This window comes from Mustela lutreola, chromosome 1, assembly GCF_030435805.1.
Source record: "Mustela lutreola isolate mMusLut2 chromosome 1, mMusLut2.pri, whole genome shotgun sequence".
NCBI classification, from domain to species: domain Eukaryota; kingdom Metazoa; phylum Chordata; class Mammalia; order Carnivora; family Mustelidae; genus Mustela; species Mustela lutreola.
Window position 1 is genome coordinate 232,602,450 of NC_081290.1, and position 17,142 is coordinate 232,619,591.

The window sequence follows — 17,142 nt, forward strand, 5'->3', positions numbered from 1 at the left end:
TGACTGAGCCGTTCCAGCCACACACGAGATACTGACAGGCAATATTCCCGAGTAACTCCAGGTTGGCCAAGACTTGGGCAGGTCTGGAGAGCAGTTCAGTTTCTTCCTCTGCCTAACCCAGTTCCTTCCTCCCACCTCCCTCACCCCATCTTTACAAATGTGGATCCTGTGAAACAGCAAATAGCAAAATTCAGACTAAGTTTTTAAGATTTTGTTGGCTTTATTCGACAAGTCATGCGCCAGGCAGCATCCAATCTAGCATGTCGAAAGGAGCCCCGAGAAACTGTACAAAATGGGAGACTTTTAGAGGCAGAAGGCAGCAGGAACAAGGAAGTGACACTAGGCAAGAAAATAGGTTGGTTACTGCGAGGTTACTTTCCATAGGGGATGGCAGGGGTTCATCTGGCAAATTCCTCGGGTGATTTCTGGATTGGCTGGCTTAAGACTCTATTTCTGGGGAAGACAAAAGTGTAATTAAGTTAACTCTCAGTTTGGTGACGTGGGCTTAGCATAAACAACTTTGTTTTGGGTGGGCCTGTTGTCTTGTTTTTCACATCACAGAAACCACCTGGTACCCAAACTCCATCTTCAGCTTCTGCTTCCAAAGAAGCCGTTGTGTGACAGAAGATAAAGGAGCTTGTCCACCACTGGAACAGGACAAATAGGAGATTGGGGCAAGGGGCAGCCAAGCAGATGTGTGGCCAGAGTTCACCTTCCTTACTACCAAAAATATGTGCCCTAGAATGTCATCTGTTCCTTTGTCTTTTGAAGATTCTGTTCTTCTGTCAACTTTCCAGTTAAGTTATGTATCGAATAATGTCAGATAAATGAGAAGGGGTTTGCATTAGGCTTGTCAGTCAGAAAGATCAGAGCCCCCTCGAGCTTGAAGAAAGGGTGGTGGTCATTCCACCAGCTCTCAAGGAAGACAGAGAGTGACTCTGATGACCAGTCCTTCTCATCTATTAACTTCATCAACAAAATCAACAAAAACCAGAGTGGAGAGTTCTTCTGAGACCTGAATGATCACTTTATGATCCCCAAAGCCTTCCTTTCTCCTCTCTAGTAGCCAGGCTGCAGAAATAAGCATTATGGAAGGAAGGAAGGAAGGGGAGAAGGAAGGGAGGGACAGAAAAGAGGGAGGGACTGAGCAAGGGAGGGAGGAGGGAAGGGAGGAGCAGAGCAGGAGGCACGGTGCTCAGGAAAGGCTCACAGAGCAAAATCTTGATGGTGGAAAAGAGGAAAAGAAGTGGAGTCATTTAGTTCTGGGTGTAAATTCTTGGTGTAGTACGTACTTGCTGAGAGAGAACCTAGTGAGTTGCTTTAACCTCTCTGGTTATTAAATGAAGCCTTATTTGTCCACCTCTTAGACTCTCCTAGTCTACGCTTCAGTCTCTGTGAATTTCCAGAGTGTTCCCTTTGCAGTGACCCTTTCTCCAAGTGCCCCGCCAGCCAGCTACTATATTCCCTTTTATCTTGTCAACTGTGGCTCTTCCTGCAGAACTTAGCTCAGATGTCTCTGCCTTTAGGAAGCCTTCCCTGGCCTCTCAGCCTGCTGTGGTCTCCCAGGGAAACCCGAGTTGTCTCAGTTGCAGCACTTACCTCTCTGCTGTGATGTCAGTGGACTGCCTGCCGTTTGAGCCTCCGAGCCTTGGACTGGGACTATGGTTTCAGGGTCTGGCACTTCACAGATGTACTATAAATGAGGTTCTATATTATTGAAACTATGTCCACTTTAACGGCTTGGACAAATGCGCAGGGTAGGCATCAACAAATACGTGTCGGGAGGAAGGTACAGGAGCGGAGCGGAAGGATAAAAATTCTTCCTGATTTTAATGCCATTTCATGCACTGTCTTAAAAGTCCACAAGATGTCAGTGTTTCCACATGAGAAATAACGCAGCAGTCAAACTAAATGTACTCCCACTAGCTGATGCTCGAAGTTAATTTAAAGTGAATATTGATATAGAAATAAGAGCAATTAGTTGATTGGTTGATTTAATTGACTAGGCAGTATACGCACAAAATTCAATGGTACAAAAAAATGGTACAAAATTCAAAAGCGTGTACAATGGGAGGGAAGCTCTCCTTCCCTCTCTAGCTCTCCCTTATCCCCCAGCTCCATTTCGCCCACCCTAAGGGCAACTGTTTTTATTACCCTTCCATAGATATCTTAAATATTTAAGCACGTAAATGTATATATCAAGTTTTTAAATAACACTAATGGCTGTATATAACTGTTCAGTGCCTTAATTTTTTTTTCTATTTAACAACACCTCAGAGTGTTCCATATTAAAAGCGACAGGCTTTACTACATTAAAAAAATAATATTCCATAGTTTAGATTTAACTTAATGTATTTAATCCAGTTCCTATTGAAGGATATTCAGCCTGTTTCCAATAAGCAATGTTTGGGGGGTATTTCTCCTGCTTCTTGCTATTGCAAATAGCCCAAAACTTTCCTCATTTTACCCATGACAAGTCTATCTATATTTTAAAATTCCGATGTTTGATATTGTCAGGCAGCTAGCCCTTTGTTGAGGTTGTACCCATTTACATTCCTACCAACAACGTGTCTTTTTCTTCATAAACTTGCCACAGATGTTATATATTTAATATAATTAGGTATACAGGTATACTTAATATATATGCTTAAAATATATTTAAAAATGTATGTTTGCCAATCTGATAGGTGAACCGTATCTTATAGTTGTATATTTTTTAATTTTAAGTAATTTCTACACCCAACGTGGGGCTCGAACTCATAACCCTGAGATCAAGAGTTGCATACTCCACTCACTGAACCAGCCAGGCACCCCTTATGTTATAGTTTTTACTTTATTTTGTAATTTTTATTTATTTACTTATTAGAGAGGCTATGAGTGAGAGCGCTGGGGGTGGGGGCGATGTAGAGAGAGACTCCTTAGGCAGTCTCAGTGCTCTGAGTGTGGAGCTCGATCCCACCACCCGGAGATCATGACCTAAGCCAAAATCAAGAGTCAGACACTTAACTGACTGAACCACGCAGGCACCCCTTATCTTACTGTTTTTGAAAATACTTTGTTGAAGTGGAAATTGACATGCAATAAAGTGTACAGGTTTAAAGTATAAATTTGATCAATTTTGACCTTTGTGCCCTTGTGAACATCACCACAACCAATATAATGAACATAACCATCATTCCCAAAGGTTTCTTTGTATCCTTTTGTAATTGCCTCCCCCCATACCTCCCTTCCCACCCATCCCCACACAACCACTGGTTTACTTTGTGTTACTATAAATTAGATTTTATTTTCTGGAATCTTATATAAATGGGATAATACAGCATGCAGTCTTTTTTCTTTCTTTCTAAGATTTTATTTATTTATTTATTTATTTATTTATTTGACAGAGCAAGTGCACAAGCAGGGGGAGCTGCAAAGGAAGAGGGAGAAGCTGACTCCCCATTAAGTAGGGAGCCTGACTCAGGACTGATCCCAAGACCCTGGGATCACGACCCGAGCCAAAGGCAGACACTTAATGACTGAGCTACCCAGGCGGACCCTCATTTAAAAAATCGAATCATGTTCTTATTACTGTATTGAGTTTTGTGAATCCTTTTTATATTCTGATACAAGTCTTTTATTAAATGTATAATTTGCAAATATTTTTTCCCCTTTGTGGTTTCTCTGTTCATTCTTTCTCTCTTTTTAAGATTTACTTATTTTGGAGAGAGAGAGTACAAGCAAAGGGAGGGGCAGAGGGAGAGAGAATCCTAAAGCAGATCCCCACTGAACATGGAGACTGATGACTCTAGATCCTGGGCCCCTGAGACCATGACCTGAGCTGAAATCCAGAGTCAGCCACTTAACCGATTGAGCCACCCAGACACCCTTCTATTCATTTTCTTAACAAAGTGGCTTTTGAGGAGCCAAAGTTCTTAATTTGACAAAGTCAGATTTTATCTTTTTTTTTTTTTTTTTAATGGCTCATGGCTCTGGTATTGTATCTAAGAAATCTTTGCCTCGCTGAATTTCAGAAAGATATTCTTCATGTTTTCTTCTAGAAGTTTTAGAGTTTAGGATTTACATTTAGATCTATAATCCATTTTGAGATTGTTTTTGTTTATGGTGTAAGATACAGATCAATAAAGCTTTCATTTGTACATTTTGGGGCGCCTGGTGGCTCAGTGGGTTAAGCCTCTGCCTTCGGCTCAGGTCATGATCCCAGGGTCCTGGGATCAAGCCCCGCATCGGGCTCTCTGTTCAGCAGGGAGCCTGCTTCCCCTTCTCTCTCTCTGTCTGCCTCTCTGCCTACTTGTGATCTCTGTCTGTCAAATAAATTAAAAAAAAAAAACCTTTCATTTGTACATTTTTTAAAAAGATTTTATTTATTTATTTATTTAATTTTATTTATTCCTTTGACAGAGACAGATCAGAAGTAGGCAGAGAGGAAGGCAGAGAGAGTAGGAAGCAGGCTCCCTGCCAAGCAGAGAACCCGATGCGGGACTCGATCCCAGGACCCTGGGATCATGACCTGAGCTGAAGGCAGAGGCTTTAACTCACTGAGCCACCCAGGTGCCCCTTATTTATTTTTTTGACAGAGATCACAAGTAGGCAGAGAGGCAGGCAGAGAGAGAGGGGGAAGCAGGCTCCCTGCTGAGCAGAAAGCCTGATAGGGGTTTGATTCCAGGACCCTGCAATCATGACCTGAGAGGAAGGCAAAGGCTTAACCCACTGAGCCACCCAGGCACCCCATTGTACATTTCTTATCATGGACGTAGTTGAGCATATTTTCATATGTTTAAATACAACTTGTATTTTTTTTCTCATAAGCTCTTTGGTCAAGTCCTTTTGATGAGGGCGCAGGAGGCTGGCTGAGGACAAAGCGAAAGCTGGCACCTTGCACCCCCTCTCTACCCACTCCCCTCGGTACTATGTGTCACATTCCTCAGGCACCCCTGACTGCCCTAAAAGAAAAACAAATAGTTAACTTGCAGAGATCACAATCCTGAAAGGCAGGAGTCTTCCTTGGTTTACAAATGTCCTTGAGATTTACAACAAAGAAGTTACCTTATCAATAGCCGAATTTCCAGAGGCACATAACTCGGTTCCTCAAGCCCTAATGTTGCCCTCCCCTCCATTAAAAACTGAAGGAGGCTGAGGTAGAAGGAAAAGTATATAAAGTTAAATTTCTTCTAAACCCAAATCTCACTAACGAGGACGCTTGATAGCAGGAATGTAACATTCCACCAGGAGACTCCCAATTGTCTTTATGTTAGTGCCTCATTAGAGGGAAAGCGACCTTGGCTTGATAGTAACCAGGCCTTCAATATCCTGACAATCTTCTTTACCCCAATAGCCCTTCTGAACACCCCTTTGTCCTTACCTACCCAACTCCTATGTATATAACCAGCCACTCCTCACATCCCCCGAGCAGCAGCTCTTTCTGCCCACGGGTCCTGTCCCCGTGCTTTAATAAACCACCATTTTGCACCAAAGATGTCTCAAGAATTCTTTCTTGGTCATCAGCTCTGGACCTCACCCCACCGAACCTCACCTAGGTTCAAGAACTTCATCACTTTGTTTGAGGCTAAGTTGGGATATGTAGTTCATGGAAGCAGAATGTGGAATCTGGCAGCGCCCTGCACACCTAATCACTCCCACTGTGCAGGCCTCTTTTTCTAATTCATCCTCAGGGAGACCCATTCTTTACTTTGCACAAAGGCGCAGTATAAGCTAGCAAAGGCCTTGCCCTTGTCCATTTGTCTCTTGTGTGGTAGGCCTTTTGCTTATTATATAGGAGTTTTCTATATTACTTAGCCATTTCATCACTGTGGCGCGAATATATATTTTCCCATATTGTCATTTTTTCACTGTATATATTTCAGTATCAGAATTATTTTTTTGTAGAGTCAAAAAATCTATCTTTTCTATATGATTTCCATGGTTTCACTAGTATGTGGAATTTAAGAAAAAAAGGAACAAAGGGCAAAAAAAAGAGAACGGGAGGCATACCAAGAACAGACTCTTAACTATAGAGAACAAAAGATGGTTCCCAGAGGGGAGATGGGTGGGTGGGGGATGGGTGAGACAGGTGATGGGGATTAAGGAGGGCACTTGCTGAGACTAGTGCTAGGGTTGCATGAAGTGCTGAATCACTGTATTGTACACCTGAAACTAATATTATATTGTATGTTAACTAACTGGAATTTAAATAAAAACGTAAAAAGAAGGTTAGAGTAGGGAATCCAATGCACTCCTAGAGCAGGAAAAACACTGCTGGCTGCCATTTCTGGAAGACCTAATGTGAGCCAGGGACGGTGGTGGTCTCCATATTACCTCATTTAATACAAGCAATCCTCTTGAAGGTAAGTAGTATTATTTTTGATAATAATGAGGAAATTAACAATGAGAAAGGGTAAGAATAAGGAGGTTTGTCCAAGGTCATACATCTAGTAAATTCAAGAGTCAAAATTGAAATCAAGGTCTGCCTGCACTCCAAAGTTTATATTCATTTCCCCACGATAATAAAGCAGGAGTAATCCTTTTACCAAAGAAATATTTATTTAGCAGCTCTTTTTGTTCTAGACATTGGTCTGAGTGCTAGTAATGTAAGAGAAAAAACAAAGTCCCTATTTTGTGGGGCTCATGTTCTATTGGAGTGAGACAATAAACAACTAATTTCCAGTATATCACGTGGTAAGTGCTGTGAAGAAAAATTAGGCAGGATAGGAAGCATGTGGGAAAGAGAATTGCTATTTTAAATAAAATCGTCAGAGAAGGCTCTGATGACATGAAGTTGGAGGAGAGAAGGAAGGGCAGAAGAGATGGGACTGGCATAAAATAGCTTCTTCCTTTGCTTGTGGGCTGTCTGGAAAAGAGAGGAAGAAATGGGGGTGCCGGAACTGAGCTCCGAGTTAGAAGACCTGAGCTTTTTTTATTGATGGATTAGCAATTTTTTCCACCTCTGAGCTGAAATTCCCTTTCCTGTAGACAGGAATAACATTTCTTGCCCAGCTTCCCCATGCAGCTGTCATGAGGTACGATGCGACAACCCACGTGAAACCCCTTCGAAAATAACACAAGTGAGAAAACAAGACTGGGAGTTAGCTCTTCAACCGAAAGGAAGTCTACGTAAAAATATAAAGAGAATTGTTATTACAGGTGTACTGGTTCCCCTAGACTTCTTTTTTGAAAAGCTGTCGCAGGCTAAAAAGAGACACAGGCTAAAAGAAATAAGCATACATTTCATAAAAGTTTTCTACTGCAGATCTCTGTTTAACTTGCAGTAGTCAGAACCTGTGTGGCATTAAAAAAATTTTTTTAAAATGATTTTTATTTATTTGAGAGAGAGGGCACGAGAGAGGGGTGGGTCAAAGGGAGAGGCAGACTCCCCGCTGAGCAGGGAGCCCAATTCCGGACTGGATTCTGGGACTCCAGGATCACGACCCCAGCTGAAGGGAGTGGCGTAACCAAACTGAGCCACCCAGGCGTCTGCCTGCGTCGTGTATTTTGACTAAACTTGGCAGAAGGCTCTGGGAATCGAACTTCAATTCTAATCTCTACGTTCTACCCAGGCATTTCCCCTCTTACCACGCCCCCTCAGTCAAACTCCACTTCCCAACATGCACTAGGCTCCTCTAAGTCGGCGGTCATTGTGACGCAAGTTCCACAGCTTTCTGGGAAATGTAGTTTATTTGTTCTCCAGCTACGGAAAAGTCTAAGGCTATGGACTACCACTCCCGTGAAGTAGTGCGGTATTCCACCGCGTTCGCGGCGTCTTCGAACGCGCCGCGGCAGCCATGTTGGACGCGGCCAGCACGGGGGCCGGCACCAGGGGGTAATCGAAGTAGCTGTCACGATGCTGGGGTCCCTGGTGTTGAGGAAAACAGCGCCGGCGCCGCGGCTCCTCCTCCAGCTGCTTAGGTCCTCTTCGCTCCGGAGTCATGGAAGTGCCTCCAGCTCGAGTGTGACCACCTCGGGCCGCGGGCAGCCGCAATGGTTGAGGGCAGCCGTCGGGGGGCGCCCTGGAACATCGCCAGCCTTCCTCCCCCATGAAGGGGCAGCCACCTGGGGGCGCCAGGGAGGACTCACCGAGACCTCGTGCCTCCTAGCCGCAACATCAGGACGCCTTCCTAGCCCAGAAGAAACACTCCCGGGACAGGACAGCTGGAACGGGGTCCCCAGCAGGGCCGGACTGAGCATATGGGCCCTGGCCACCGCGCTTGTGGTTCACTGTTACAGCAAGAACCCGTCTAACAAGGGTGATTATCGGGGCAGTCTGGGTTCGAGGAAGACAGAGGCGGGAGGAGTGACCCGACTCCGTATCTTTGGAGGGCGGGAGTTGCTTATAGATTGAGGTCAGCAGAGCTTCAGGCCTGTAGGGACTCAGACATCGTCTGGTTACTGGGGCAGGCTGGTGAACTGGAGGACTCAGTGCCTCTGAGTTGGATAACTTCCTATCATAGATCAGCTCCCTCGTTTGGGCATTATTTTGTCCATCTGTACAATGGAAACATTGAGACATTCTAAAATTAGAGTGTGGGCCTTTTATGCACTAATATTCTGCCTGTTCGAATTCCTCTCTTAAGTGGTCTCCCAAGAAACTGCTGTGTGTTCTAACGGCAACTATTAAATAGTTTAGGAAAAGTTTTCCCGAGAAAGGTGGCCCAAGAAAGGAGTACAGACTTGGTTTCAGTGCCACCTTTGCCACTGCTCACCCCTTGCTCCTCTCTGCTTTCAGGTTCCGCCCTTACACAGTAAAGAATGATTTCTCAGTACTCTTACAGTGCTGTTATTTTGAGTCTTGAATTCAGCAGTCTGGGTCTGCCCATCAGCCTCCTAGGGATTTTGTTGTCCCTGGTCTCAGGTGTGAGGTGATCTTACCCAGCCATGCAGTTGGCAGGAGAAGAAAAACAAAGAAGTTGGATCCTTAGAGACCCAAAGCAACCATGGGGGCTGGCTGACCCAGGTTGGCATCTCACCTGGGTGCAAGGGAGTTGAGCAGGAACTGGGAGAGCAGGCAGCCAGACTTCTGGCTTATGTGAGTCCAACCTCGCAGATTCTCAGTAGTTCCTCAGGGGGGAAGGCAGGAAGCATGGTGTTCATAGGTCTCATGCATCCCAAGCTCTGAGACTTGGGAGCAAAAGTGGGGACTGTCTTAAACTAAGTTTATCGAGCAGGATATGGCCAGCTGTAAAGGAAGGGTCCTGAACTGGGGGTAAGGACGTCTGGGATCTTGTTCTGGTTCTACCTCTAAGTCCCATTGTGACTTTGGATTCTTGCTTCTCATCCTCACTGGCCCTGTTTCCTCATCTACAAAATGAGGATGTTGAAATAGAGACTCTAAGGGCTCTTCTAACTTAGACATGCTATAATTCTATAACTTTGGACATTTTTTGAATACCCTCTGTGAGCCCAATTTTGGGAGGTGTGGAACTCCTAACAGCACAAAGTCATTTAAGGAGACAGTGCAGGCAGTTAGGCCTGTGGGTCTGGTGAGTGGTCTGACAATGTTTTGTTGGGTGATTGGAGGGCCAGCAGGGTCAGGAAAGCATTCCTGGAAGATAGGAGACCTCTGGAAGGTGGGAATTTGAGCTTGAGTTCTGTAGGATGAGGCAGGAGATGAAAGGGAGAGTGACATTGTGAGCTCCATGAGAGCAAGGAATGCAGCTTATCTTTTTTTTCAGGTTGATAGAAGTTCTTGTCCCTAATACTTTCACATTGTTTGCCCACCATAGCATCTGGAACTTAGTAGGTACTCCATAAATGTGTCTTGAGTTGGATTGTATTGCATGCAAAGGCTTCATGGATATGGGAGTCATAGGTCAGCATGGTGTTTGCAGGGGCTCAAAGGGTAGCTGGCCTCGTTGGAGGACAGGGGATCTTTGGAATGAGGTGAGAGCAGATGGAGTGGGGCCTGGATGTCAGGAGGGTTATTGGAGGGTTTGGAATTTGTCCTGTAGGCAGCGAAGCGCCATGGCAAGTTCATGAGCGGGGAATGTCCTGATGCTAGTATGCTTAGATGTATTGGGGGAGGTGTCCAGGGTCTTGTCTTAGAGGTTCCTGGGGGCTCCAGTGTGGACTTTGTCTACTTTCTAAAGTAATGACGAAAAACCATGTTCACTTCCAACCCTTCAGATTTCGCTAGCTATGCTGTACCCTGATTTGGAGTTATAAGCTCAGGCCCTCCATACAGTGTGGTAGAAACTGTACCCTGTAGGAGCCAGGAGGCCCTGATTCTCAAGCTCCTTCTCATTCCCTCTGTGACCTTGCAGAAGCCACTTCTTTCTTCATAGTGAGGGAGGAGTAGATACAGTGATCTGTGAGGAAGCTTTGTTCCCCTTTCAACCGAGGGCTGCCTGAGCATCCCCTGGATGTGTGCTTAGAGAGCCATGAGGGAAGATAACCGGGAAAGACCTCTGACTCTGGAGTCTAGGCTGGCATGTGGGTTGGAGACACTAATGTTTGAACCACAGATCTGCTTTGCATATGCATGACAAGATGGCTCTCTTATCCCTGCTCTGCAGATAAGGAAAGTGAGGCTTAGGAGGTTAGTTGAGTTGGCCTGGGCATACAGCAAGTCAGTGGCGGAATTGGGGTGGGAGCCCAGGTCTGTCTCCATATTCTGCACTTTCTACCTTACTGCAATGCCTCCTCTCATGTTTTGCTGGGTGAGTCTCTGGCTGGACTGAGAAATCCCTGAGGCGGGGCTCGGTATGAGTCTCTCCGGTGTTCAGAACCCTGCTAGGCACATAGGGCTCCATGACTGAAAAAAATCTTGCCTCTGCTAGTTTTCGAGTCATGCAGTTTTTCCTTATGGCCACAAGGTGGTGCCAACAGCCTACAGGCTGCTCGGGAGAGGCCAGGCTTAGCATTGCTTTTCTGATCTAAGGAATTGCAACCCTCTCTTTTGGGTCTCCCTTTGCTGAGCTTGGCACCAAGGAGTTGGGAAATTTTTCAACCATCATTTCACCTCCTTGGCATCCTTGTGAGTTTTGCCAGGACAAGGATTATTGCATTTACTTTATAGTCATGGAAGCTGGAGTTGAGAGGAAAGGGGCTGCCACAGTCCCTGGAGCCGGGGTCAGACAGTTGGGCCTCTTGGCTCCTGGTCAGGGCTCTTAACTGAGGAGCCCACACCCTTGCCTGTTCCTCTGTGCTGGGTTAGTGACTTGTGACATGAGATTCAAACCTAGCCTGAGAAATCAGAGTTGGGGGAGAAAGTGGGACAAGGTAGGGGGATGATTAATAACAATGACAGCCACATGAAACATACTAGTCCGAGCTTTCTAGCTAATGAAGAGTGAAGGGGTTCACATATCAGGTTGCATAGGCCATGCATAGCTGCTAGCACTTTACCTGGATCACCTGCACTATAAGAGTTATGGTTTGAGGGCACCAGGGTGGCTCAGTGGGTTGAGGTCTCTGCCTTGGGCTCAGGTCATAATCTGAGGGTCCTGGGATTGAGGCCCGCATCAGGCTCTCTTCCCAGTAGGGAGCTTGCTTCCCCCTCCCCCTCTACCTGCCTCTCTGCCTACTTGTGATCTCTCTTTCAAATGGATAAGTAAAATCTTAAAAAAAAAAAAAAGTTATGGGTTTGGGCTCTAATGGATGTGGAAGACGGGTTTACAGTGGCTACCGCCTAGGTTGGGGATGATCAGCTTTCTCTTTATATATCTTGGCATCATTTCCCTTGTTAAAGCCATGTTTTTTCCTTTTCTTTCTTTCTTTCTTGAGAAAAACCCAAGGAGATTCTGTGCTCAGCCTGGAGTCTAATGTGGGGCCCGATCTCAGGATCCTGAAATCATGACTCTAGCCGAAACCAAGAGTCTATTAACTGCACCACCCAGGCATCCCAAAGCCCTTGTTTCCAAAGTGCTTCCATTTCCATTGTTTTAATGGGGCCTCCATGCAGCTAGCTCTGAGGGTAGGTCCTGGCCAGGGGTCTGACTAGTGTCCCCTTTCCTTTCAGATGCAGCTCTGATGGAAGCTGCTCGTACCAACAATGTCCAAGAAGTCAGCAGGTGAGTGTTGATCCCCAGGACTTGCTGTCTCCCACAAGAGGGCCTGAGCTGGGCAAACACCTTCCTCAGTCCTGCCTAGGAGAATATCCTCACACTCATCTGGGAAGTGAACCCTGTAACTTCCTTATAGTCACAATCACTTGGACTCTCTTGGCTTAGGTTTTTTAAAGTAGGGAGTCAGCCCTGTATCTCCTTTGTTCTTGCCCCCAAACATTGCTGGATCTTCCCCCTGTCTTACTTTTAGCAGGTCATGATTTAGAGTCCCCTCCACATCCTGTGGGTTCTTTTTTTTTTTTCTTTTTTTTAAGATTTTATTTATATTTGACAGACAGAGATCACAAGTAGGCAATGAGGCAGGCAGAGAGAGAGGGAAGCAGGCTCCCTGCTGAGCAGAGAGCCAGATGCAGGGCTCGATCCCAGGACCCTGGGATCATGACCTGAGCCGAAGGCAGAGGTCACCCAGACGTCCCATCATCCTGTGGGTTCTTTACTGAATCTTCCTATTTGTTCTTATATGTTTGTGGAACTGGCCCAATGTGTTATTGTTTGTTGCTGGATGGGGTACAGGTTGGCACCCGTGGAAAGGTTTGGGGATTTGGTGGGGAGCTGGAAGAAGCCTTTCTGCTGGGTCTTCTGGGGTTAGAAAGGTCTTTCTGAAGGGCTGGGGTGCACATGCTGGGCTCCTGCTTGGGGGCTGAATGCGTTCTTCCAGCCTGCCTGGCTTAGCTGGGCCCCTTAGGACCACTGGCAGATTAGATGTGAGGTTTGTTCTTGGGCAGGGGACAGGACTCAGGTTGGGGCTCAGCCTGGTGCCAGGGCTGGGCAGTCTGTGTCCAGGATAGATGCTCAGATCAGAACCAGCCCAGAGCATCAGTGTGGGGCTGTTGGTTAGGGGCAGAGGTTTTATTCTTGGTCAAACTAGTGGCCTGCACTGGGCCTCATCTTGGCCTTTCTTGGCCCTTTGTATAAAGCGAGGTGGTCACAGGATGCCCCCTTTCTCTGCTACCATGTCCACATTTTAGACAGGAAGTCCTGTGTTTGGGGTGGCTACCCCTGTATCCAGTGCCACACTCTTGTTGCTCCTCCTCACTCCAGCTGCCTGAACATACAAGAAAGTGTTGAAAGTCATCTGCAACCCCCACTAAGACTTACTGCTTTGATTCCCTTTCATTTTATCTGCAGCATTATTATTGATTCTCAAGGGTGCTTTTGAGTATTAATGTTCAAGGCTTAGTTTTTAATAAACTACTTTTGGAAGTATGGGCTGGGAGTTGTTTCGTAGCCAAATAAATATGATGGAGCAATAGTTTAATAAACATGCAATGATGCATCTTAAAAACCAAGCACAGATGTCAGCTTGTTGTTATAAGAGCCATTCATAACTGCCAGCTGTGCGTGGCGTCTTCATTTCCCCAGAAACAGCTGAGCCGCGCTTCCTTCTGCTGCAGTACAAGGGCGTGAGGGGGCAAAACTGGCTCTGCCCCCTCCTCTCAGGCCTTTGCTGACCCTCAAATCACCTGTCAGTGATTGGTCAGCCCTCCTGTAGAGGATTGCCAGGCTGCTGCTTTCCTCTGGCAAAGTTTAGACAGTGTATTGGTAAAGCAGCAATGCCACGAATCACTTTGCTGTCACCCAGGGGAGGCTGAGTTTACCCTAGTCCATTAAGCCCTTGAATGTTGATTATTTTAGCTCTTTGAAATACACGTTTTTCTGATAGCAGTTAAACACTTGTCAAAAGAATGCAGAAAGTGATTGAATATCTGATCCGTGTGTTGCGGAACATTCCTTCTTGCTGTGTGGATAGCATTTGTAAGAGCCTTTCATGCATATCTTGAGTCTCTCTAGCTGCTTTTCTCCTGCCTCTAGTCGAGGCATCTCTTTTGGCCATGATGATTCAGTCTCCCTTCACCCCTTGTAAGGGAGTCAGAGATGAGCAAGGCACAAAGCCTAACTTTTAGCACACCAATCTTACCCCTACTCTTCTTACCTCCTGTGCTCCCCTAAGTCCCCCCAATTCTGAAGCAAAAAGTTGGGAACAAACTGAGCAAAGGCAGGGAATGGGAGATGCTGGCTGGCTGCTGGGCCCAGGGTCATGCTGGTGCTGCTGAGGTGGTACTTGTGCAGCGTTGCAGGGTATGGGGCAAGAGGGCAAGTGGTTTGAGAGAAGCCAATGTGCAAAGCTTGGAATGTCCATGGTAAGGAGTCTCATATTCTTATCCTATAAGCAGTGGGGAGACATGGAAGGTCTTTGAGCAGGGGAATGACCTAATTAGGATCATTCACAAGGGTAAAGGATAAACAAGTGGGGAGAGCCTGTTTCAATAAGACAAATTCTAGAAGATAAAGGCCTGAATTAGGACATTCCTCCCTTTTCCTCACCCCAAACAGTTCCTGCTTATGAATGAATGCGTAGTCCTCTGCTGGAGGACCCTGGAGATAGGGGGTGACCCAGGCTCTGGTCTCAAGTAAGCAGACCTGTAACCTATCAATTACAGTTTTTCCTGCTACCAGAGATAGGTCTAGAGGTGGAGGTGGGGAGAGCCTGACCACCCTTGCTAGAAGAAAGTTCTGTTGAATTCTACAGCCGGTCTTTGTTCAGCTTTTCTATGCCCTAGACTCTGCATGGGCGCTTCATGCTGCTCTTAGGTTCTTCCTGTGTATCCTGCCTTTAGTTCCTCCCAAGAGACCTTCCTATATAGCAGGATAGAGTCCCATTCTCAATTTTTAAAAACTACTTAAACATAGTTTATGCATGGTTAGGTCATCAAGTGTATAATCAGTATTGTTTATGATATCAGTTTTTGGAATAAAATTTAGATCTGTCCTTTACGTTCTTTTCCCATTGCCCACTCTGAGGCTTTGAGCTCTGTGTGTCTGCCTTGGTGTCCCCCAATATTCCTTAGCCCTAGAGCCTTAGGAAGGCTCTGGATAGTGAAGGGCAGCAGCCTGAGGTGGTTCTGATTAAAGGGGAAGGGCTTCATCCTCCTTTTTTTAATTTAATTTTATTTTTTTTAAAGATTTCATTCATTTATTTGACAGAGAGAGATCACAAGTAGGCAGAGAGGCAGGCAGAGAGAGAGAGGAGGAAGCAGGCTCCCTGCTGAGCAGAGAGCCCTATACGGGACTCGATCCCAGGACCCTGAGATCACGACCTGAGCCGAAGGCAGCGGCTTAACCCACCGAGCCACCCAGGCGCCCCTTCATCCTCCTTTTTAAGGACACTCTGGAATCTGAAGTTCCTAGGTCTTGGATATGAGCCCTCTACACAAACCACCCCTCTGTACTCTGTGCTCATTACCCTCTGCTTAAATCCTTCCAGACTGAGCTCAAGTGCTACAGCCCTTATGAAGCCTTCTTGGACTCCTCCCATGGTGATCTCCCCTTCCTTTGCCTCATCTCTCTTCTGGTCTGGGAGGGTATGAAAGTCCTCTGAAAAGGGCCAGGCCAGTCTGCGACAGGAGAATGATCCTTGTCAGGAGAGAAGCTGGAGGTTGGGTGAGAGAACTAGGGTTGACTGTCAGGACTGAGGAGGCACTCAGTCCATGAACTGGAAAAGCAGCAAGGTTCACTGCTCCCCAAATCAGGACTCCTTACAGACAACCTTATGAGATGATTAAGCCAGCAGCTCTGGACAATCACCCTGATGTGGGGGCACCGTTGACCTGTTTTACGTGGTGCTTGCTGACTGTGTGTGGTGTGAGCCTGCCTGGCTAGAGGGGCAGGGAAAGATCTGCCACTGGCCACATTCTGTTCTTGATATTAAGAAGGATGTGAGCTAGACTTCACCTTAAACCACTGGATTGTATGCCTCCCCAGGGCAGGGACAGGTCTGTTTCCCCACATTTCATACTCTGTTCCCCAGCATGACAGAACTTGGGGAAAGTTGCTTTTTTACTGACTTTTCAGTAAACTTGAAGCAGGCTGTCCGGAGTCTTATTTCCATACTTCCATTGGCTATTTTAGAAGAAAGCTGGATGCCTTCCTCTTCCCTTCTTTCTCTTCTCCTTTCTCCCTGTGTGGCAACCATTTCCCTCCTCCTCCAAGGCACTTAAACCTTGTTAGTATGTTTAGCTCTGACTCCTCAGGAGTGGAAGCCCTGTCCTGGGCCCCTGTCCCACCTGTCAGCATCATGAGCAGGTGGCCTGACTCCTGGGCTCAGCCCGTACCCAGGCCTGGCTTCTGGATGCAGGAACCACTCACCCGAAACCTAGGGCATAGGGCAGACTGAAGACACATCTGTCCAGGCTTGGACTGAGCTATGTGAGGAGCTCTCAGGGCTGGGAAAAGTGAGGCCTCCTATTCTCCCAATAGATATCACATTTCCTTCAGAACAAACTTGAGTGAAAGATAACACCCCTACCCATTTCCCTTCTCCCAGCAGGAAGTTGGATCTCTCTGCTGAGTGCATAACTCTGTTGTTCATCAGCCTGAACATTGTCTAATGAAGGAGGCCTGTGATATCAGTCTTGAACCTCAGACTGCCTGCCCTTTCCAGAATTATTTGAGCATTTGACAAAATTTACTGAGCATATGCCAGGTCCTGTGCTTGGCACAGGGGATGCCTGACCAGGCATGATTCTTGCCCTTAATGCAGGAGACTGGGGGAGACTGTGGCAACATAGCATGATCAGTGCTGTGAGACAGGAGCCCAGAAGATGCCTCTAACCAATCTGTGAGACCAGAGAAAGCATCCTAGAGGAAATGGCTTTAAATATCTATAGGGCTTCGGATATAGAAGGGGCAGGTATTCCAGGCGAACGGGGCCACGTGAGTGGTAGCACGGAGGCAAGAGACAGCCTAGGATGTATGGTGGGGAGGGGAATTATATATTGTTTGGTGTTGCTTGATCACAGTTTGTGAGGTCAGGAGGAACTGGAGAGCAGGAGGGACCTGGCCATGGAAGGCATTGTCCATTTGTCTCTCAGTCATCATCTCTCCAGCCTGTCTTCTGTGCCTAGCCCTGAGCTAAATTTGTGTTGGTGGCAACAGCATGAGGAAGGAGAAGCAATTCCTGTCCTGGAGGAGCTCACTAATTCCCTTCCTAGGGGAGGATGGGGCACATGAGTCAAAATTGAGACCCAACAAAACAAGGCACATGTTGCCTAACTACTATGAGCTTAGGTAACATGGAGATAATACC

General features: G+C 46.4%; 1 protein-coding gene across 2 annotated transcripts in view; it reads left to right on the top strand.

Annotated features, from left to right (window-relative positions):
- Positions 1 to 7,743: 7,743 nt before the first annotated feature.
- The window catches only part of CLPB (ClpB family mitochondrial disaggregase), a 142,588-nt gene continuing 133,189 nt past the window's right edge, over positions 7,744 to 17,142 (top strand). Inside the window, exons 1-2 of one of the 2 annotated variants that reach the window (XM_059133529.1) lie at positions 7,744 to 8,240; positions 11,951 to 12,002. In XM_059133529.1, the coding sequence (XP_058989512.1) occupies positions 7,838 to 8,240; positions 11,951 to 12,002 (455 nt within the window). In that variant the 5' untranslated portion in view covers positions 7,744 to 7,837. The remainder of the gene's footprint in view (positions 8,241 to 11,950; positions 12,003 to 17,142) is intronic. The other variant, XM_059133534.1, reaches the window with a different exon arrangement.